Source organism: Parambassis ranga, chromosome 7 (assembly GCF_900634625.1).
Source record: "Parambassis ranga chromosome 7, fParRan2.1, whole genome shotgun sequence".
Lineage (NCBI taxonomy): Eukaryota > Metazoa > Chordata > Actinopteri > Ambassidae > Parambassis > Parambassis ranga.
Genome location: NC_041028.1, coordinates 19,819,277 through 19,843,525, shown reverse-complemented (window position 1 = coordinate 19,843,525; position 24,249 = coordinate 19,819,277). Strand labels below are relative to the sequence as shown.

Sequence of the window (24,249 nt, the reverse complement as noted above, 5' to 3'; positions counted from 1 at the left end):
GCCACACATTTGCTCTAATCACATTGAGACCCACCGGAGCTCCCATGACCAGCAGCCTTTAATCTAATGTTTGCTATGATAAAAATATCTACCCACACATGGATGCACACACACACACACACACACAAACAGTAAATAAACTATACTTCCCTACGCTCATAGAGCTTGGACAGGCAGATACTTGCACTGATGCAGTCATTAGGCCCCGAGCACCGAACCCCTTTAATAATGATTCTTGGGCTGGTTTTATATAAGCACTTCAAATAGGAGTGCTATTGTGGCACTTTTACCAAAGTCAGTCCTAGATTAGCAATCAAAACCATTTTTTCCCTTTTGTCCCTTATCAAGCTCAGTATGGTGGCACTGGTGTCTGCCATCTTGGCAATGCCTGGCACTACTTATATATAGGGCCATTTTGAAATTGTGGCTGTCAGCCAGAGGCACTTGGGCTTCCAGCTGGTGGGGATCCTGTGTCCAGACTGGGAGTCACCCTCTTTCTATAGAGTGTAGACTCCACTGTAAACATGCTCCTTCTAAATGTTGATGCCACCATAAGAGGAACACTTAGTTTTCAGTCCCAGCAGGGGACTTACTTTCTTGTAGCATTTGTGTACTTGTATGTGTGTGCATGTGCATAGCTGTTAGATACACATCAGTCACTCGGTAAAATGTATTTTCAGTTATACGTATCCAACCCTCTACTGGTGGTGCATAAAGACCACTAGAGGTTTGACCAGACTGAATTGTTACCCAATTAACCATGTGTGCACATGTTTGTTTCAGACATGATTGGTAGGGATTGGAAGGTTAGTAGGCAAGGAGCGACACACCTCGATGCCCCCCTTCTTAACGTTACCAAGGCAACTGTCCCAAGAGTAAGGGTGGGGTAGTGTAGCTGGTGTTTCCTGAGTGTGTGTGTGTGTGTGTGCTTGGGGGAGAAAAATAATGTGTTTTTGTATTAAAAGTCATTCATCATTGTGAGGTCAAGATGGGAGACATTTCCTCACATGTGTGCATGTAGATGTGATGTGTGTACAGGAGAAAGAAAGCAGACAGAGCTGTAACCACATTAGAGAAACTGGTAGAAACATGTGTGGAGACAAAATCTGGGTCTGTTTTTTAAACATGAACATGAGCTGATGATTCAACAATTATCCACTGTCTGTCTCTGGAAATGTAAATCTATGTGTATGTGTGAGGTGAAGGAGATGTGGAGTGGTGGTGTTCACAAAGCCACTCTCAGTTCCCTCTTGCAGATCTGGATGTCATCCTCCCTGGTTTAATGCTGATTTAATGAAGTCCAAATTGTGAGCTGCATTTCAGCCTGTGTGACCTAGCAGGATCTTGTGACAGTAGCAGATGAATGAAGTGTTTTCACTGTGGCTGAGTTTAAGCTGAGTTTTTCCCCCGATAATGAATTAATCAGGGTCATGCTGATATCATGGTGTAGACACTGTAATGTTGAGCAATGAATGCTTCAGTCTTCACAGCAAGACATGAATTTCACCAGGCTTTGATTGCAGTGAAGACAGTGTTGAAAATGTCCTCCTCTATATGCACCACCAGATTTAAGGGGCCTATGGTTAATGCTAACATCTTCTATGCTTTACTAGTCATTTAATGTTTAATGGTCTGATTCCTCCAGACTGATAAATGGATTAGTAACAAGGGACATGATTTATCACAGATGGATTAAGCTGGTTGGTTGCAAATCTGGGAAACCAAACGTGCCACCAAAAGTGACTGATTGGAGTCATCTTCATTTTGGCTCGTTTTTTCTTCTTAGAGCTTATCCACAACGGCCGGCTGCTGACGCTGCCCCTGGCTGCTGGAGACCTGCATTCCCTGCTGCCTGATGAGGACAGGAGGCGTCTGTACGTGGCCATGAAAGATAACCTTTTATCTACCAGTCTGGATGACATAACACAGAACCCACAGAAGGTTAGAACGAAAAGCATGCACATGCACACATGCACGTATGCACACACACACACACAGCATCTGAGGAAAGATACTGTGCAAGCATTTATCTGAAATGTTGATTATTGATGCCTGCAAGGAGATGCACATAAGATACAGATACAGATACAGATACAGAAGATAGTCAATGGTTCGGATGATGATGGCTTAAAGGGATAAATCACTGATGGTTTATTAAGAAATTTGAAGAAAAGTCACCCTATTGTTTATTCTCGATAATGCACATACACTGCAAAAGAGAATTCACACATGCTGCTGCTCATTTTCTTGAAACAGTATAAATCTGGACTTATCAGACCACATGACCCAGAGTGGGATCTTTATGCTCCCTAGCAAATTGATGCCTTTTTTTCTGATTAGACTGTCTGATAAGTTTTTTTTTTTAAATTCACCAAAGCTTTCAAATTGCATTTATGGATATGCTCTTACTTTTGCCGCTGAACATAACTACTGATGTTTCCTAATTTGATTTGACACACGTCTTCCAGGACAGGAGCATGATAATGCACCACACAGCATGTGTCAGTGGCCAGATGGTTTTTATGTTTTCATCTCTTCTCTGCATCTCTAATTTTTTATTTAGTGTTTTTTTTTCAAGTGAGCACTAAAAACCTTGTTCCTCTTTATTGTAGCTGTACTGGCCAGCCAGTCCAGAGCGGGTCCAACAATGTCTCATGGCTGGGAAGGATCCACAGGTGATCCAACACACACTAACACAATATAAGAACTGCAACATTAAACTAAATATTGAACAGAACAAATGCTGATTGACTATAAACAAACTGAAAGAGGATCAAAATCACCAAAGATTTAGTGAATGTTATTTCAACATTTTGCAGTATGTCGTTTCTGTAACACTATATGGTCAGTGTAGTTGTTGCTGTAAAACACTGGCACTTTAGGCAAAGTTCATTCTACCTTTTTAACAAAAGAACCCAGTAAGAGACATTTATGTTTTGTTGCTGCACATAATTGCAATAAAATCCAGCTTGGCCTCCTTTGTGGTTATTATTATAAAAACAATGGATGTATCCATTGCTCCTCACAGCTGTCTCTCTTTGTGCAGCTGGAATGTGCAAACTTCCTGCGAGTTCTGCATCACTTCAATCAGACTCACCTTTATGTGTGTGGAACTGGGGCCTTCAACCCACACTGTGCTTTCATAAGTACAAGCAGCTTCCATCTGGTAAGTCCACATACACACAAATGCACAATGACAAATTGTTTTGTTTTAGCTTGGTAGTCATGGTCAAAGCTGTAACTAATGTTACTGTTGGACTTTCACATCAAGGTGGTCTTAACAGTGAAATAAACAGAGCCATTAAATGTGCCATGTTGAAGTTTCCTTTGTGCCTATTCACACGGTGGTTGGTTTGTTTTCTCAAAGGTACAATACAGGTAGAACAAAGTCCTCCACTGTACCTCTTGCACACACAGCCATCAGCAGGAGGATCCCTTCTTGAGTCGGGTCCTGTTCAAGGTTTCTTCCTTAGAGGGGAGTTTTTCCTTGACACTATTGCCTTAAGTGCTTGCTCAGGGGTCAGACTCTGGGTTTCTGAAAGACATTTTAATAATAAATGTATTTATTTAAATGTATACCTGTAATAGTGACTAACAAATACAATAATTATGTGTTGTCTTTAGTGCAAAAAATACAAATTTGACAAAAGGACAGTGAAGAAGTGCTGTACCTACCCCTGTGTGAGTGTTCAGACCTCCCAGTCCAGCTGAAATTTCATGTGTGTTGTCTGCCCCTATGCCCATATGCTGTATCCACCAGGGTTCACCCTTTGTATCTCTATACAATCTCTATACAATTTCCTTTTGTCATAAAGCTGCACTGTGAGGGAGAGCAGACCGCACAGATTTACATAGTCTCTGACATTTTTATGTCAAAGACTATATAAATGTTATCCTAGAGAACAAGGGCGCCTCCTATTTTCACTCTGATTAGTCCATAAATTCTCAGCATGGACACATGTGGGTTATCATTTTGTCAGAAATAGGTTACTGTTCTAATTTCCCTCTTAAGTATGGTGCATGTGTGAGGTTCACAGTTAAGCTTGGGTTAGTGTCGGAGGCAGGCTTTTAGTAGTTAAAGAAAGCATTATATGAATGCGTCTCCTGTGAGTCAGACATCATCCTCTGAAAAATCAGTGAGACCACACAGTTCTTAGTGAAGGTGAAGGTGCTAAGTGCATTTAGACTGGGCCCTCCTTAACCAAATTATACTTATTTAATGTATTTAGAATGAACAAACATCCCTCTCATTCTAACCTCTGTGTGTTCAGTCAGGGGGACAGACTCTCTCCTACAGCCAGACTGAGTGTGGGAAGGGGAAATGCCCATATGACCCTTTCCAAAAAACAGCCTCTTCAATCGTTGGTAAGTGAATTCAATTTACTGCATATACAGTGCTGCGTGAAAGTTTGTAAACCCTTGCAAAAGTATCTGAACCTTTGCTTTGAGTATCAAAGTATCACAGATGTCTAACGTATTTTTGTAAAATAAACTTGTATAAATTAGAATTCACTGTTCCAATGCTGGTAAGTCAGACTGGTTCAGTTTCAGCAAACACTCGTAAACCATTATACTGCCACCACCATGTTTAATGGGAAAGGTTCATATACTGGAATGCAGTGCCATTCCATCACCCAGGCTTCTCATTTTAGACAAATAATTTTATTCTGGTCTCATCTGTCCACAAATATTTTCCCAGCAGTCCTCTGGTTTGTCTACATGCGCTTCAGTGCCCTGCAGACAGGCAGCAGTGTTCTTTTATGGAGAGCAGTGACTTTCTCGTTGCAGCTTTATCATTGCACACCATGGTTGTTCAGTGTTCTCCTGATGGTGGGTTCATTAACATTAACAGTAGTAATGTAGTTATATCGAGCCCTGTGAGTAATCTGCAGGTCAGGTGGTCCATGCAAAATATTGTACACTGCAGAGTACACTGCACTGACAGCTGTTTGAAACTGGTCACAATGCTGTTTTACTGTTAACCATCTCTCCATGATGAAGTACCTAACACACTGCCATATGCCTAATGTCTCTAAACTTTCTTATCCGCACATTGAGCCACAGCTGTGTGCAAATATCATCAGCACTTTTCAGTAAACCAATTGTCACATCATCATGCTTACATATAGGATATTACAACCATTTCCATTCAGACAGTTCTCAACAGTCAGTTCTGAGATTATTTAATCAAGTTTAATACAGATCGAACCTTTTATGGATAATACTCAGGATGTTTAACTGTTACTCAATGTTCCATTGTACTGAAGAGTTCATCAGCTGTAATGAAGGCCCTATAGCTGACACACAACGTGCAGTAGATACTGAACACAATCTTTATTATCACCGTACATCGATGTGCAATCTCAGCCTGTGCCAGAAAAATATATACATAGGCTAAAAAACTGTGCGCAGCAGCAGAGCTGCCGAATATCTGTGTGAGGTTTGGGCCCTCCAGTTTCTCATGAGTGAGAAAGTGTAGCTGGTAAAGAATCCTCTGAATGTGTATCAGCCACTGAATCAGACAAACAAACAGAATCTGGCTTGTTGTTGAAACATGCGTGACTTTGTTTATTGCAGGCTGATGTGTTTATCCACCAGTTTTTCTTTCCTTCACAGTATTTTAGTTTTTTCACTGACTGAAGAAATGTTCTGTTTACTTTGTCGATGGTGTTGAAAATCACTTATAGTAGTGTGTATGCATCAAATGTGTATACAGGAAGCACTGAGAGAATATAGAAATGTGAATCCTATTGTCATTCTGACTAGATGGGGAGCTGTATGCCGGCATCACCTCAGACTTTATGAGTCAGGACTCTGCCTTCTTCCGTAGTCTTGGCAACCGGCATGTCATCCGCACTGAGCAATATGATTCCACCTGGCTGCAGGGTGAGTACAAAACATTGCAGAAGCAATATAAAGTACAAAAACTCCTCCAACTCACACATGGGTATTATTCTGCCCGGCCTGCAGACTGCAGCCTTCAAAGAAAACTGAACCAGAAAATATAAATCAATAAAAGCTCGTAGAGCTTGACTATGTCATTATATGATGGGTCCAGCGTTCCTGGCCTTTCCCAGCCTTCTGTCTCAACCTCTGCTTGTCTGACTCTGCTACCTTTCCTGTCTGTTGTTGTTGACAATTGATCTTTACTGAAGTCCTTACCCTGTTTTTTAATGCCTAACCTTAACCAGTAGTTTTGAAAGCGCAACTACAACCCTGAGTAAAAAAGAAACTTAACCATAGGTGAAACTTAACAGCAAGTGAAAACAAAACAGATTGTGGTGTCAGGAGTCAAGAGCTTGAAGCGAGGCATCTGGGCGTTTTCAGCTGCCAGTCCAGAAACAATGCAACCATGTACTGTATCTGGGGGATGTTTTATTTCATGAGGATGTGTTGTTTAAAACATCCTGGAGTCCAGACCTCAATAGCATGTGCATATACAGTAAATGAATCTAATACTTGGTGCTACAAAGATGTTGTACAATGCCAAGATGTTCTACTTGTCTCCAGATTGCTAATGTCTGTGTGTAGATGGGAAGGAGGAGTAAATACTCCTTTTGCTAATATCATATCTTTGATGACTGTGCAGGTGTTTGAATGCACTGGGGCAAGAGAGAGAATAGAATGCAGCAGAGCAGACTAATGTGAATGTTGGCAGACTGATAGTGCTGCCTCTAAAGTCAGCTTGATTTCAGGGTTGAAATGCATGTGCATGCAAACTGGGGGGACCCCTGTGTCAGCAAAATACTTATAGCTGACGCTGCTGTTTCTTCACTGATGGACAAAAATGATAACATCTGTTTTCAACAACAAGCAGTTTTGGCAATGGAAAAGAAAGAAAATGTGGGGATGAGAGAGGGAGAGCATCTACTGTCCCTATGTGTCCAAGGAAGAATAATGCTGCTCCTCCGAAACTTAAAATGACCTTTCACATTCTAATAATGTAGGCCTTAGAAGAACAACACTAATAGGCATGACTGTTTTTTTTGCATTAATAATTATGTGGCCACCCCTGGTTCTACCATGTCACGGCAAAACTCGTTTGCTTTAATTTGTTTCTATGTTTCTCAAATGTCTGCATCCATTTCTAATCTCACTCTTCCGCCTTACTTTGTAAACTGAACATTCTGAGGTAAACTCAGTATCTTTCACTCCAAATCAGCATCTCTAAACTCATCTCCTGCATGCCCAGTTGGTGTTCTATCAGGACGCTGGCGTCTGCTGCTGATAGCAAGATAAACATGGATCTCTGCTGTTTGTAAACTGAGCTCTACATTTCTCCATTTCTGTTACTGTCATAAAACGTGCTTATGAGCATAGTTGACCTGCGTTACAGCTGATTTTACCTGCGTTATGTGTGTGTGATCTGCCTTCCCAGATGCTCAGTTTGTGCGGGTTGCGCCGCTGTCTGAAACTGATAATCCAGAAGATGATAAGGTCTACGTGTTCTTCACTGAGCGTGCTCAGGAGGCAGAGGGGGCTGCTGGGAAGGTTGTCTACTCCAGAGTGGCACGTGTGTGCAAGGTATGGGATGTGTGTTATACAATGGGAATGTAGGTATGTCGTGGTGTGTAAACCTGCACACTGAAGCTTATATAAACGTGTGTTTGTTTGCCTGCATGCATGCAGTGTGTGCTACTCAGTAAGACACTGAATGTCACTGAACTGTATACATTCCGCTTCTGTTTTTTGGTAGCATCTGCTCTATAGTAATACACTTTCTGCTGCTTTATATGACCATAGACATGCATGGCCAATCCAGTACTTTGTAGAACTTTGTAGAACTGCAAAAACAGAAAATAATGCTTGATTGTGTTCTTTCAATATTTATTTAGAATGACATAGGAGGCCAGAGAAGTTTAGTCAATAAGTGGAGCACTTTCCAGAAGGCTCGTATGGTGTGTTCAGTCCCAGGACCAGACGGCCTACAGACGCACTTTGACCAACTGCGTGAGTACCGTACACACACCACACATCACTGACACATCCGCAGCTGGAGCACTGTATGGAGTTGTGACACACAGACAGTGTGTGTGTGTGTGTGTTCTGAGTCTTAATAGTTGAAGAAGGGTCCACGGGCTGTGGTAAGCACTCCTCTGTTGCCACGGTGACCAACAGCCCATGTCGGTGACCTTGAGTTTGTATTCATGCTGTGGTTACCATAGTTACATACTTTTGCTTTTGGTTTATACAGTCATGTTCAAAAGTCAGCAACCACTGTCTTATGTGTAGTAACATAACACAAAATCCTAAGATCATAGTGGTTCTTATTATTTGGCAAATACATCTTCAGACAGTAACATATATTTTTTTCACCATGTCATATGTATTTATCAAAAAAAAACACTTTTGTTCCTAGAACACTCTGGTATACAGAGGAGTTTATGATCCACTTAATGACTGCAAGGTGTCCAGATCCTTTAGCTGCAAAACATACATGTGTTTCTCTGAGCATTGCACGGTCTGACTTTAGGGATGACAAGGCAACACCATTGTTTATGTCTTTCTCTCTTGGCATTGTGTTAACACACACCTGAATGTTCCAGAGCAGCAAACTATCTGTTTTCATAGAGGTCTGTACACCTGCTGATGATCAATTCATCAAGGACTGATGATCAGCAGCACCTGCTGCAGCTCACACTATTAAATCCAATGGAAGCAATAAGAGGGGATGCAGTATTGAACACATACCTTTTGTTTTAGCTTTATTTTTTGTAAATAAATAATGGTAATGACAAAGGAGTTATATGTTGCTTATCTGACACACAACACAGAATGTTTTTACCAGACAGGGCTCTCACCCTGAGGTCTTACAACACACGGTTCTGGTTTTAAAGCAGTTTCTGTTAGTGTGCAAGGCAAAAGTGTTAACTGTTGTTATCTCTGCTGTGGCTTAACACATACACAAGTATACAAAGTATGTGTGAACACATACATTATATTAACACTGACACACATGCTACAATGACAAACACTCGAAAGCATACACACATTCCCGGCCTCTGCCTGTCTGTGTACACAAAACAGTTTAAACTTGTCAGAAGCATAAACATTTCTACCCAGCATGCCCAGGTCCACTTTTACACATCCATCTGATAAGGGTGCATGCATGTTTGTTTGTGAGCACACACACACAGACACACACACTCACAAAGCCACAGTCCTCCAGACAGATAAAGGAGATTAACTCGTCAGAAGCTGGTACTACGAAGCAATTTTAACTTCCGCAGGAAATCTTTGCTTTATCTGTGTCATTAAACAAACATGCTCACATCAACTGCCTCACTTTGTCAGAAGAAACTTTAAAAACAGACAAATACAAAGAACACATTATTCAAGCTGCACAGATGCAGCTGTCAAATCTATGAAGGACATCTGTCAAAACGTTGCTGACTTTGCTTTGATGTACTATCTGTGATGACTATGACATGAAAAATTATTCTGACTGGAATGTATGGCAGGCTTTTGTGCTTATTTCAGTCTGTAGTAGAAGAACAAACAAACACAATGACATGCCTTTAATATTGCAGGAATAAACAGCTGCAGGAATAAAAGCAAGCATTTTATTGGTCCAACAAAATCTCCAGTAAACTGGAGTTGATCAATCTGCTGTATGTAAATACAAAAACAACATGCAAAACATCATCAAGGTAAACAAGTACCAAACAAACACACAACATATATACTATTACAAAAACTATACACAGGATTTGTACACTATAAACAAGGGAGGTGTGTGAAAGAGAGCTAAAGAGAAGAAATGAGTCGTTAGGAGAGTTTTAAATGGATCAAGGGCTTGAGCTGTTCTAATGTGGACCAGAAGCCGGTTCCAAAGCTGGAGGGAGCCTCACTTTTTACATCTTGTTTTAGGTACCTCTAAGAGCATCTGAATAGCTGATGTAGTTGCTCTAGCTGGTGTCTGATGATGTAAAAGCTTACATAAATACAGTGGGGACAGCCCGCTTAATACCTTAAAAACAAGGAATAGCATCTTAACTTTGAGTGAGAGTTAGTGCTCTATATTATTAACTAAAAATTCAAATGCAGTTACAGATGTAGTTACTACACGACTGCTTATAAATGTTTATAATCAGTTCATAACGTTTATTTATCTGTTCCTTGATATGATGATCTGCACACTGATCTGTACTATCAGTGCTCTTTCCCCCTTTTCTTTCACCAACACCTCAACACCTGCACCTCCGCTCAGCAGCCTGTGAAGCTCCTAAAATCTGTGGATGACACCCTCATCAGTGTTGTGGAAGTTCACGCTTCAGCTCAATATGCATTTCACACAGAAACAAAATAAATTAGTGTCTGAAGACAGAAAGAACGGATGGTAAAATTGAGTATGGCAGAGGGCTTCAGGGAACACTGCCAAGATAGGCTGACACAACAGGTACAAGCAGGCAGCCATCTTACCAGACAAACAGCACGTGACACAACACAACTGAAGAAAGGGTCTCAGCTATTAAATGCTATGTGTGCACCCCACGGTGGCACCTGTGCTTCAAAAAGAAGCTTCAAAGTGTGCCACTTCGCTAGTGTGCTAGGTGTACCACGAAGAGTCCATGGTTAACAGCTGTTTCTGCTACAAATGTAGCTTTACACTACAAAGACAAGCGATGTGTTAGCTGCAGGCTGCAGAATACTCATAGTCATCTGTGCTTTACTTTGATTGTGTGTGTCTGTGTGTGCAGCACATGAGTGTCTAGATGTGCTTTGCTTCTTTGTACTTTAACACGTTGACGTGTGCATGCCTGTGTGTGCACTCCAATGTGCACAATCTGTCATGGTGTGTGTTAATATGTCTGTGTGTAGTTGTAATGAAATGAGATTAGCCTTCCTGCAGCACTGTAGATCGCTGGGGTCTACTTGAAACAGCAGGGACAAAATGCATTAAACACATCCAAGATAACATTTTTAACATTTATTTCTGTTAGTATTAACTTGAATTTGTTACTGGTTAAACTACTAGTATAACTTGCAAATAAAACTCTAACAACAACTTTAGAAAACCCTTAACTGCAGAATCAGTCCATCAGGTTTTGCTCTCATTTCTGAACTGCATATTCACATACAGTACTAGAACCTGCCAGCCGGCTGTGGTAGCACCTACTTGCCGGGTTTCTCTCGAGGTGTTCCTGCCTTCTTCCATAGTTAGAAGATATGTATGCATGCCTGTAGGTGTGAATGTAAGCATGACTTGTTTGGTATGAGCTGGGACAGGCTCTGGCCCCAAACCACTCTCAAAAGATAAAACGGGTAGCAGTAAATGATGCTTGAGTAGTCTGTTGAATGTGATGAACTATCTTGTGATTTTGGTGACAGACAGATGGAACAAGCATAAATCCACACTCCACCTGATTGCGCTGCATGAGCGGCCGCAGTTGGAGCAGGACCAAAGTGAGAAAAACGTGTCAAATGTTGCTGTCTGCTGAGGTGTGTGTGCATGTGTGTGTGCATGTGTGTGTGTGTGTGACAGCAGGTGTTGCTTGCCTGTGGTGGAGTCAGCGCTCTGCTCTCCCACTGCGACTTGTTATTAATGGCGACAGATTCATTACAAGCAGCCAGTCAGCCATGCTGCCAGTACTCCTCATGTTATTAGTCACACACTCCGACTCATAGGTGCACATGCAAAAAACATAATTTAAAGAACACTAAGCATCTAACCCAAAACCATAATCTCTAACAAATGAACAGACAGATTCATAAATGTACACAAAACTATGACATTAATGCAACTCTTCTGACGCTGGTATAATTTTTGGCTGTATTCTAATTAATGTTTTACTAATTCACCCTTTCTGTGTTTCATTTTCATGCTTCTAATCCCTCTTTATCTCATTTTTCTGCGTCTAGAGGACATCTTCATTCTACATGGCAAGGACAAGAAGAACCCACTTATCTATGGCCTGTTTACCACTTCAAGGTATGTGACTCTGCACAAGAGCTCTTTCTACTAACTTGCACACTTTTCAGATGATCCTTAGTATTAAAACCATGTCCCCATGAAAAAAAACACCACATTTGGATAATAATGTATCCCCTAGATACAACACATGTTTATGTTTATGCTAATGCAACATGCTTATATTGCCTGACATCATAAGAGATGGATACAGCCACAGAGGTCAGTGTCAGGAGGTAGGGATAATAGAGGTAGAGGCACCAAAGCAATCCAGGGTTCAACTCCCCTAGACACTGTGAGCTGCTTAATTTTCACTTGTAGTTGAGGTTAGGCATTAAAAGCTGCTGGTAAAGGTAAGGCATTATATGAATGTATTGTGCCTGGGACTAATACAGCTGCGAAAGATCATAGTTTGTCCTTAAACCCACTAATTAATAACATTTTTACAAGGAAAAACACCTCCCTGGCGCAGTCGCCATTTGCAGCTACAATCACAATGAGTTGAAATACAAAAACTTTGTTACCTCACCTAAGTAGAATTTTTTGGTATTTCTACTTCACTCCACTATTGATTTTTTGCCTACTTTTTACTTCCATTCCTTAAATTTTCACACAAATATCTGTACTTTCTACTAATTATATTTTGAAAACAGTCTTGTTACCCAGATGCGGGTCGATCGCTTGCCATTTAGAACATGTTTTCATGTTCGTCTACCATCTATCCTCACGGTGCTCCAAAGATATTTTATAAGACAATGTCCCACTCTCTCCTGATCACTTGCATCGTTGCATGTTTGTGTATGTATGTAGTAGCGTGAATGATCGAAAAAGTGAGAACTTTTACCGTTAATACCATTAATACTAAGATCTTTGAATAACACACATAATAACAGGCCATGACAACAACCTGGATAGACAGCTGAATGCTGTGGGCCGAGAGAAACAGGACTGTACTGCTGGACTCAGAATGTGGATGAAGAGTGATGATGTCATTCCGTGCTGTGTTTTTATCATGTCCCTCAATAATGATGCCGGGCTTCTGTCTGCTGCTAAGTCCACCCATCAATGACGGGCTGATTAACATTAAACTAAAGAAGGAAAATCTTCCTTACTGTAAGCTAGTTTTATTAGTTAAAATACATGGTAAACATGGGAAATGCCTACTTTTTATCACCATTTCTGATCACCCATTAATCAGCCTCTCTCTTCACTTAATAGACACAGACTGAACTAGTTGCCCATAACTGGTTATGGGTATGTTACATTTCAACATGTTACATTTGAACTTTTTAAAAAAAAAAATTGTTTGGTTTGTATGTGATACATCTCCACATGTGACAAATGAACAGGCCTAGAAACACGAATGACAAACGAATGCATACACACACAGTTAAGTGTTGGAACTGACAGCATAAAACTGTCTAACATCTTACATCCCCCTTGTCCTCACAAATTCATGCTGCCTAAGCAGCTAAGCTTGGGAATGCTTACATTCAAAGAAAGTGTGTTTAAAACTGTAACATTTGTTGGTGGAGCTCAATACACAGTCACAATAGTGATGTGACTTCTACCTAGTTTTGCCCTTAAATATTTTATAGGGTTGGCCTGAGAAAAAAAAAAAGATCTGTTTTCATTGACTGAAGTATCAAGTTCATGTTATGTTTGCCTGCCTATCGTCAGTTAATAAATAATTCAAACAAAGATGAACAAACAGAGATGGGTGTAGGCAATAAGCATTGGAATGATCAGGGGCTGGACTGCAGGTCAGTATGCAGAGAAACCTGCAAAGAGAGGGAGAGAGGGAGAGAGAGAAAACTATGAGGAAGACATCAAACACAGTTTATGACATGAATCACTAGTATGAACCAGATTAATGAGATTAGAGGAGAGGTAAGAGGGTGAGAGGGGTTGAAGAAGTCAGGGAACTGCTCAGTGAATACATGACAGGACCTGACAATTTGTTGATGTTGTCATATCCTTGCTGAGAATCCTCTCCCCATTGTTCCTCCTTAGTGACATCCTGAATGGTTCAGCAGTGTGTGTGTACCGAATGGAGGATGTGATGCGAGCTTTTAAAGGGAACTTTTTGCACAAGGAGGGACCTCAGTATAAATGGACAGAGTTTACAGGCAAAGTGCCCTATCCACGACCAGGAACTGTAAGTCAACTCTTTTTATTCTCTTTAAAAGCAATTTCTTAATCCATCACAGAACACATCAAAAGGTGTTCTGTGATGGAAATAGGAAATCTCCTGAAATAGGAAATCTCCTGATTTTTGCAATCTGTCTTCTCCCAGTGTCCCAGCAGCACATATGGCAGCTACAGCTCAACCAGAGAGTATCGTGATGATGTCATTTTCTTCAGCAGGACGCACCCACTGCTGCAGGTTTAGCTCGTATTTCCTAGATTTAGATTTAATCAAATTAAATTCTAGCCTGTTTCTATTTTTGTCTAAATTCTTATGTGAAACTAGGAAATGAAATTAGCTGATACTCCACACTTCTAAATATAATTTATATTGTTTTAGGAACATGTGCTGCCACTAGGAGATCGCCCCCTCCTGGTCAGAGTAGGTGTTAAGTACAAGTTCAGCAAACTGCTGGTGGACCGAGTGGAGGCTGTGGATGGAGCCTACGATGTCCTGTTTATCGGAACAGGTGCGCATTTTCTCTCTGTTTGTGGATGTGAAGTTCAGAGATTGGAATTTTAAAGGTAGGGTAGGAGATTTTGAAAACTCAGTGAGAGTCAGCCAGATTTCGAAAGTAAACACATGCCCCTTTCTCTCGGAGCTCAACCCGAAGCCACGCCTCCCAATCACATGTACGCGCATTACCTGAAGACAAGCTGCGGTCTGTGACTTCGGCCATCGTGCGCGTACCTCTCTGGTGCACGCAGAGCAGGAAGAGAGCGACAACCAGCCAATAATCCGCGCAGGGTCATCCCGGAGGATTGGCTGATGTTTTTAGCGTTTTATAGCTTCCACAGATGATTCATATTCTTATTTTTAATTCTTAACTGCATAACTAATTGGTTAATATAGGATTGTAAAGAGAAGTTACACCAATTTAACAAAACGTGCATCAGAATGAAATCTCCTACCCTACCTTTAAACCTAAATCTACTTTTTATAATTACTTATTAATTACTTATTAAATAATTACTTATTTATTTGGTCCATTTGTTTCTCCAGACTCTGGCCTTGTGCTTAAGGCTGTGCATCTGCCCAAAGAACATGTTCAGAGTCAGGAGGTTGCTTTGGAGCAGCTGCAGGTCTTCCAGGTACAGCAAACTTTGTTGTATTGCTCATCATTCTGCAAATCAAACTGTTGTGTTTTCAAGGTTTCGTTGTTTTTCTGATCCTTTATTGTCAATTCACTTTCCTGCCATCTCTACTGTAAATGATTGTGAAAATATAGCTTGGTACAAAGATGTGATGTGTTCCATTTCTGTTCAGTAAATGTACCATAAACTGTAAGCAGCAAGTATGCAGGATACTTGACAACCATCCAGAATGATGCACTGATGATAAAGCCTTGTGTGTCTTTAGTGCTTTTCAGATGTGTAGTAGTGTGTACACATTTATAAACTACAGCTGCACATACATATACAACTATTTGATGTCAAGCAAAAAAAACCAAAACAATAAACTTGAAGAAAAAAGACTCTGACAAATGTATTGTCAGAATATAATCAAGAATGCACAGGCATGAGTCCTCTTTGTTCTGTGCTGATATTGGCAGGAGATGTAATCACATCATTTTCAACTGTGCAAAATTAATTATTATGCTTTCTTCGTCTCATAACAGAACAATTCTCCAGTGACAGCCATGACACTCTCTAAAAAAGAGGTAAGATGAGAGTCACTTGCTGACATTGTTACAGTGTCAGAATGAATTCTCTGTGTCTTTGTTGTCTAAGAACCAATTTAATGCCTCTCTTCACTCTTGACTTTCTTTCATCATCCCTCCCCTCCTGTTCCCCAAACATCATTTACCTCATTCCTTCTCAACATCTCTGTTTGACCTTCACCCTCCCTCTTCCAGCAGTGGTTGTTTGTGGGCTCCAGGGAGGGCGTGTCCCAGCTGGCACTGTACAGGTGTGAGCTGTATGGTCAGGCCTGTGCAGAGTGCTGCCTGGCCAGAGATCCCTACTGTACCTGGGATGGACATGCATGCAGTCCCTACATGCCCACCGTGCGCAGGTAGGGACGAAAAATAAATAAATAAAAAAATCGGTGGCATATAGATATTTTTTAACTAGTGTTAAATAGGATGATAAAGATATATATGGCCTCTGTTGAAATATTACTGAGCATAATCAGGCCCTTCAATATGGTTCAACCCTTTTAATTTGGATTAGTTTATGTCCTTTCCTCTACTGCCACCCTTTGGACAGTTCACTTGCAATAATTTGTGAAATTCTGTTTCCCCACAGGAGGAATGCTCGTCATTTAGGAGAGGACGAAGATCCACTCACAGAGTGTATTAGACAAGGAGGTGGGCACCATGGGTTATATGCAAATATTTGCCTATGCAACATCAAAGTCAGATTTATTTATTTGACAACTCTTCGAGCCTTGAATAACAGAAAATGCATCGTAACAACTGAGAAAATTAAATTCAATTCAGTTTTATTTATAGAGACTCAGAGCCTGAACCCCCTTAAGAACAACAGTGCCAAGGAAAAACTCCCTTTTAGAGAGAGAGAGGAACAAACATGCACAGACATCATACATTACAGAGAACAAACATTCAGATTCAGAAAATTTTATTTGTCCATGAGGGGCAATTTAAGTGAGCAGCTTGACATATAAAATACAATAAAAATACAAAAATAGATACAAAATAAAATCTAAAAATTAATTATGTACATGAATGTTATGACTATCTAAAGTGTCCTGAACAATGTAAACAGATTGTATAAATAAAGTGGCTGAAGTGCAAATGTAAGCAGTAAACAGTAGTATCAGGGAATATGTAGGCCTATGTGCAGGTTAAAGCTAAGGTAAAAAAGGTAATGGCAGCGACTAAGAACTACAGGTATGTGAGTTAGGGGGTGGGGGGCAGGGGGAAGGTTGACTGTACTATGGTTGTGTGTTGACTGGAGAGGAGTCAGAAGGATGGCTTTGGGGACGAAGGTGGCCTTTCTTTGGGTTCTGCAGGCGGGGCAGCGGAGCCGTTGTCTAGAGGGGAGCCACTAAAATGCTGAGTGGAGGACGTGAGAGGTCTCAGATGATTTTTTCTGCCAGCTTGAGTGTCTGTTGGTTATGAGTGTGAGCAAGAGTTCTTACAGGCAGGCCAATGATCTTAGAGCAGGCTGAAACAGTGCTCTGCAGTCGGTTTCTGTTGTGGAGGCTGATGGAGTGGAACCAGCAGGTTATTGAGAAGGTGATGATGCTCTCAAAGCTGAAGTAGAAAGTCCGTAGAATGTCTTTACTGACTCCAAAGGAGCTGAGTTTCCTCAGGAGGTAGAGACGTTGCTGACAACTTCTGAGAGTCTCTTCGGTGTTGGAGGAGAATTTCAGGAGGTTATCAAAGATGGTGCCCAGATATCTGACCTCCTCCAGTGCCACTGGCTCTCCGTTCAGTTCCAAGTGTGAGCTGTCGCACCATTCAATGACCTTCTGAAGAGCTGGTCAATGGTGTTGTGAGGGTCCTGACAGCAGAGACAGGAAAACAGTGTCATCAGCATACTTGACCAGATGACAGTTGGGCTGTGTGGATCTACAGTCATCTGTGTATAGGATGAAGAGTAAGGGTGATAGCACACAGCCCTGGGGGGAGCCGGTTGAGGTAGAATGGAGGTCTGAAAGGTGTTGTTAACCAGTACTCTCTGGTGAGAAAGTCCAGTATCCACAGAATTAACTGGTCATCTAGGTGGAAGCGGGAGGAGAGTTTAGTGGCCAGGATATGGGGATGCAGGGTGTTGAATGCTGAGGAGAAATCAGCAAACAGTAGTCTGGCAGAGGAGTCAGGATGCTCCAGGTGTTTGTGGATGCTGTCCATGATGAATGTTTTTGCATCATCCACGCCTCTCCCTGCACGATATGCAAACTGAAATGGGTCAATCATGGAGTCTGTCGCTCTAATGATTAATGATCTTCTCCATGGCTTTTATCACTAATAATATAAGGGCCTATGGGCCGAGGGTCATTCAGTTTTTGGTTCACTACGTCCTGTGTGTTGAGGAGAAACATGACATAACATGACAGGTTACAAATGATTATATTATAGTATTTATGGCATCAGTTAATAAATAGTAATAGTAATTTAATAGTAATTAAAACAAGGATGAACAACAGAGATGGGTGTAGTCAATAAGCATTGGAATGATCAGGGGCCGGACTGCAGGACAGCATGCAGGTTTGGAGGCAGAGAGACCTGCAGAGAGAGAGAGAGAAAGAGAGAGGCACAAAACTACGTGGAAGACAGCAAACACAGTTTATGATATAAATCACTAGTAGACTAATGACTAAGGTCAGAGGGTGAGAGGGGGATTTGAGGAACTGCTCAGAGGATCATGTTTGTGTCCCTCGACAGTGTAGGCCTATAGCAGCATGGCTGTGCTAAAAGTTTAAAAGCTGAAAGAGTTTATCGGCCCTATGATGCCTATTATACCTGTGGCCAAGGCCATCTCAACAAGTGACTGTATCTATACCTATCAGCCCTTCATACCATGGCTAACTGTATGATTTACCTATCAGAAAGGGTTTAAGTCTGGTCTTAAAGGTGGAGGCAGTGTCTGCCTCTCGGACCCAGATTGGTAACTTGTAACCTGATAAACCAGCTAAAGGCTCTTCCTCCCATTCTGCTTTTATAAATCCTAGGAACTATAGGAACTATAACTAAACCTGCACACGGTACTATCATGTCCTTCAGATATAATGGAGCTAGTCCATGTAGAGCCTTGTAGGTTAGGAGAAGGATCTTGAAGTGTATTCTTGAGCTCACTTATGCCGTGCTTCTGAATGGTATTTCCTAGAGGGAGCATGTAGAGGGTGCATAGGATTGGTCTGAGCACCAAACCCTGTGGAACACCATGATTAACCCATGTACGTGAGGAGGAGACATCATTAACATGAACGAAGTGGAATCTGTCAGAGATATGATTTAAACCAGCCTAATGCCGTCCCTGTAATCCTAATCTCATGTTCTAATCTGTTAAGTATGATGCTATGATCTACAGTGTCAAAGGAAGCACTGAGATCCAGTAGAATGAGTACAGAGACAAGTCCATGGTGTGATGCCATGAAGAGGGCATTAGCACCAGTGCTGTTTCTGTGCTGTGATGGGCTCTGAATCCAGACCGGAACACATCAAACAGACTGTTCCTATGCAGATGGTCATTTAGCTGACTTACAACCACTCCTTCAAGTATTTTAGAAATAAAGGTGAGGTTGGAGATTCGTCTGTAGTTTCCTAAATGTCTGGGTCCAGTGAAGGTGTTTTAGGTATAGGAATGATCACAGCAATTTAAAAAGCCTGTGGTACATATCCTGTTGCCAGAGACATGTTGATTTGGAGTCTCCTATCAGAGATCAACATCCTTGAGGAGCCGAAAGGGGATGGGGTCTAAAAGACATGTAGATGCTTTAGATTTACTGATGCTGGTGGTCAGCTCGGAGAGGTCTATGGGCACAAAGCAGTCCAGAGTTAGATTAGGATCTGTTTCTAGAAGTAGTGGTGTCCGAAGAGATAGATTAATAATAATAATATTAGTGATTTTATTGGTGAAGAAGTTCATGAAGTCTACTAAGAGCTGCAGGAATACGAGGCTCAACAGAGCTGTGGCTCTTTGTCAGCCTGGCTACAGTGTTAAAGAGAAAGGGTGGGTTGTTCTGTTCTATTAATGATGAGTAGTAAGCTGTCCTAGCTTTATGAAGGGCCTTCTTATACGTCAGTAAACCGTCTCTCCAGGCCCTCTGGGATTCATCTGATTTAGACGAATGCCACTTCCTCTCCATTTTTCTTGCAGCCTGTTTCAATGATCAGATAGCCTATTTGAGTTGTACCACAGAGCTAGCGTCTTCTGATTTGTCGATTTCTTAGAATCCTTAATTCATACAGTGTATGCCAAGCTTAACCTAACCCATCTGGTCCCTATGTATTCTAGATGGGGTGCCGGTGGAGGCAGAGCAGAGGGTGATGATGGTTGCAGAGGGCAACAGCACATACCTGGAGTGTCTGCCTCGATCCAGACACGCTGCAGTTATCTGGTACAAACAGGCTGGAGAGAACAGTCCTGAACTCAGTCAGGTACACACATGTTTTATGTTTCTATTTCAAAACCTTCCACCATCAATATATGGATAATATCCAAGTTGTAAATTCATCTTATTCCCCATCTCTCCCCAGGTGGTAACAGGTGATCAGCTTGTTGTGATAGAGCAAGGTATCCTGATACGTCGAGCTGATCTGTCTCATGGTGGCGTCTACCACTGCCAGGTGAAGGAGCATGGCTACCACTGGACGGTCGTCACTATCCGCCTTGCTGTTTGGAGAGCCAGTCACCACCTTGTTTATCAGAATGCAGGAACCCAGCCCTGGTATGAGGATGTGATGACACTTATTCATCCAGGAACCCTTGGCCAGCAATGCAAGGCTCTGGGATATCGACCTCCACGTAATCACCGCCGCCATGGTAACTTCAATATGGAGCCAAAACAGGAGAAAGAGAAGAGGGAGAGGCACAAGCATGGGGGAGGAGAAGGTGGTGGTGGAGGAGGAAGAGTGCGAGCAGCAGGGAGGAAGAGCAGGAGTAAGCCGCAGCAAAGGGCACCGAGAAGTGCTTGACTGTGTCGCAAATCGCGAAAGCTAGTTTATACACATGCACACACTTAACTTATACAATGAGACACATGCAGCATGTCCAGAGACTACTACAAAGATCCTGGGCTGCACTTATTTGAATGGCTACATGAGGCCGACTCCACTTACACTCCACCTCTTTGCCAACTTTTTGAGCCTGGGGTTAAGTGGAGACACACCACACTGAGCCTCAACAGTGTCATTCAGGAAGCCAAGGGTGACATCATGGAGGGCTCACCCATCTTTGTAAAGGTTATGCTTATTTTACAAAAAAAGGAATTCTTCATTACAATACCAACCATCAAGCCTAGCTATACATATAGAGGTATTTATAGGACACTTTGGACAGCCAAGACTGCTCTAACTGGACAAGAGGCTTTGTGATTAACAAAGCGAAGGCTTCATATCATGATGAACAAAGGATGAATGGCCAGTTAGTTTATATCTCGGGCATTCTAACCTAAGTCATCTGAAAAGTGAGTGGAGAACAAATGCATAAGTGTATGTGCTGTAAAGGATTTGGTTGGCATAGCAACGAGGAGGCCAATAAAAACAATAAATGCCACAAATTAGGAAGTTGTGTTTGACTAAAGAGTGCAGCAAGTTATTAGCTCAATAATAGAATAAGAGAATTATTTATATTAAGCAGTGGAAGTGGAGTATTTGGCCCACCTGATTGGTATGTAACATATAGTCCCTCTAAAGATAGTTTGTCTAAAGGACAATTTTCTGTCATCAATTTTTATTTATTTTTTTCTTAAATAGGCAGCACACATTTTCAAATGAATGCACAAATGAAGTATCTCAACAACACAATTCCATGAAAAATTGGATGATTTGTGATGAGGTGCACAAAACTGTAGATCAAACTATGTGACTATAAGATAACATGGTGAGACTGTGTTGTTTATTTAGACAGATGACTGCAACTACGGTGACAATGGAAGCCAAAAGGGGATTATACTGCTATTACAAAGTTGAAAATTCATGATAACATCCTAACCTCCGTATTTGTCTAATTGGAGAAAAATATAAATTAGTTTTTATTTTTACAATCTTTTTATATCAAAATGAAAATGAAAAAGCTCTGCTGCACGTAGTATTCAAGTGTTATTTATACATTTGACAATTTAAAATACATTTATGTAACCTGTATTAAAATGTAACATCAAATATGATATTTTACCTGTTAGTGTGGTATTACATTGCCACTCTGTTGGTGTCACAAATAAAATGGAAGATGCAATTTTCTGACAACATGAAAATATATATACTATGTATGCAATAACTAAAATAGTCTTCTGCATCATATTTACACATCACAATAGTGTTTTGGTGTCTAAATGGATGTTAAAATGCTGTGTTAGCGGTGTTGGTAAGGTGACAGAGGAGCCTTTCCAAACATTTAGGACACAGAGTCACTGCAGGTGTTATTTCTTTCAAGTCCATTATGTTGTTGACTTGCTTTGCAGTGTATGCTAATAAGATTCACAGGCAAATCTATGCCATGCTGCAAGGAGCTGTGGAAGAATTGCATTGTCCTCTAGAAAAAGACTGGATCATAAAGAGAACTGTACAGAACATGCATGTTTTTGGGCTGTTGGTGATTCTGAATGTGAATTGTGAAACAGGTCCCAACTTGTTATAATGTGTTGACTGTGTCAAATGGACTCTGGCCTGTGGAAGTTATGTGACTTTGCAAAATGCAATAAAGTGTGTTCTGTTGTTGATGTCAAAATGATAAGTGTAATATTACACATTGTGTCTATTATTGTAATTTTGAGTCTGGCATGGACCTTGGTCTTGGTGTTCCACAGATTTTTAGCCATTCTTCCATTTTCTTAACCTGCTTACCCTGTACAGGGTACAATCTTTCTGCAGACTGCGTTTTCTTTCAAGATATTCAGACAGTCTTCTTTCTTCATGATGTATTCCACCATGATGAGATTCCCAGTTTCAGACACACTGAATCATCCCTACAGCATCATACTGCCACCACCATGTTTGACTGTGGAAACTGTGTTTTCAAGTTTCTCTCTGCCAGTCTTGTTCTATTTGACTCTATAACTCTGGAACTATATCCTTCTTCTTCTTTGCAGACAATTATAATCTTTTTTCTTAAGTCTTAACCTATTTCACTTTTGTCATTATGCTTTCATAAGTGTTAAGGCAAAATATTATTTGTATACTGTGTGTTTTGCTGCAAGATAGTGCTTATAGGGTCACTCACATAGACTTAAAGCATAGACTATATAATATCAATGCATAACAGTGATTTGTGTTGTTTTGTACTGTAAGGTGAGTTGGGTGTTACTCTGCCTGACAGGCAAAAAAAGCTGTTCCGGTAGTGTCATATATATCAGATTATCCAACTGCTCTAATTTTTTAATACACTGTTTGTCCAGGACATATTAAAAGTTCCTACTGTGTGGAGGAATAGATAACTAGTCCTAGTTTCCAGGACTCATGGGAACCCTGCAGCCATTTTTGTTGCACAGGCCACTGAGCCATTTTTCTGCTTGTCCAGAAGGAGCACAACTTGACTCTGTCTGACATCTACAGCACAGCCAACAAGTCAGCACCTTTGAGTCCAATGAGTAGGTTGAACACCAAATGTACAAGCAGAAACCTATTTTTTATTTACCAGATTAGAAACTGAGAGGGTGAAGATGAGATTCAGAGAGAGGAGAAAGCTAAACACAACTTTTTTGTCCATGGTGGTGAAGTGGTGAGAACTGTCACCTCAAAGCAAGAAGGTTTTTGGTTTGTCCAGGGTGTATCCCAACCCTCGTCCATTGACAGCTGGAGTGTACAGTCCTGTGGGACTGAGGTTAGGTCAAATCTGTGTTGTGGTAAATGTTTTAGGCATGGCTCTTAACTTGACTTTGGTTCTTCCCTGAAAAAAATCCTCAAAATTACTAAGTCAAAAAGACAACTGTAGACAGGCACTCTGATGCATAGAGTCTTTATTTGCAGAAATGACACAGCAAACAAGGCCAGAGTCAGCGACCGGTCGCAAAACTGAGGAACAAAGGAAAACCTCCCCTTTTATAAAGCTTTCTAAGCTCCTCCTTGACCATAACCCATCTCTTATCTTGGGGTGGTCTACTAAACACCTGGTGCCCAAAGATGCCCGTACTTTGGCTGTTTTCCCTTTAGTCCAGCATCCTTACCACATATCATTATTTATTTATTTATGCACCTTAAAAGTTTACAGGTCAACCTGGCAGTCATCCTGCTTTTCAATCCTCCACTGGCTGCCTGCACAAACCCCTCTACACAAGCCGCCCTTCTTGCTGTAGGTGTTGTATAGCATTGCTACAGCTGGGCAGCCCCCCTTTCTCTTACCAGGACCCACCTGTTTGCTGCCCTGCTACCCCAAAGCAGCCCCTCCTCCTTTCTTCTAGATGCTGTCAGTGGGTTCACTTGAAGTTCAGGCTGACATGATAACTTTTGGCTCAGTTCAATGCCCTTTACACGCATGCGCAGTAATCACCTCACAACTCCTCCTCCATTTGCCTGCACACTGGT

General features: G+C 41.3%; 1 protein-coding gene across 2 annotated transcripts in view; it reads left to right on the top strand.

The window, feature by feature from the left end:
- The window catches only part of sema3h (sema domain, immunoglobulin domain (Ig), short basic domain, secreted, (semaphorin) 3H), a 32,570-nt gene extending 10,781 nt beyond the window's left edge, over positions 1-21,789 (top strand). The window contains exons 2-18 of one of the 2 annotated variants that reach the window (XM_028410756.1): positions 1,787-1,941; positions 2,613-2,675; positions 3,047-3,166; positions 4,272-4,365; positions 5,767-5,886; positions 7,379-7,524; positions 7,836-7,950; positions 11,863-11,932; positions 13,925-14,069; positions 14,208-14,297; positions 14,439-14,568; positions 15,102-15,190; positions 15,718-15,759; positions 15,955-16,112; positions 16,346-16,407; positions 20,024-20,166; positions 20,266-21,789. In XM_028410756.1, coding sequence (XP_028266557.1) covers positions 1,787-1,941; positions 2,613-2,675; positions 3,047-3,166; positions 4,272-4,365; positions 5,767-5,886; positions 7,379-7,524; positions 7,836-7,950; positions 11,863-11,932; positions 13,925-14,069; positions 14,208-14,297; positions 14,439-14,568; positions 15,102-15,190; positions 15,718-15,759; positions 15,955-16,112; positions 16,346-16,407; positions 20,024-20,166; positions 20,266-20,703 — 2,180 coding nt within the window. In that variant the 3' untranslated portion in view covers positions 20,704-21,789. The remainder of the gene's footprint in view (positions 1-1,786; positions 1,942-2,612; positions 2,676-3,046; positions 3,167-4,271; positions 4,366-5,766; positions 5,887-7,378; positions 7,525-7,835; positions 7,951-11,862; positions 11,933-13,924; positions 14,070-14,207; positions 14,298-14,438; positions 14,569-15,101; positions 15,191-15,717; positions 15,760-15,954; positions 16,113-16,345; positions 16,408-20,023; positions 20,167-20,265) is intronic. The other variant, XM_028410758.1, reaches the window with a different exon arrangement.
- The last annotated feature ends 2,460 nt before the right edge of the window (positions 21,790-24,249 follow it).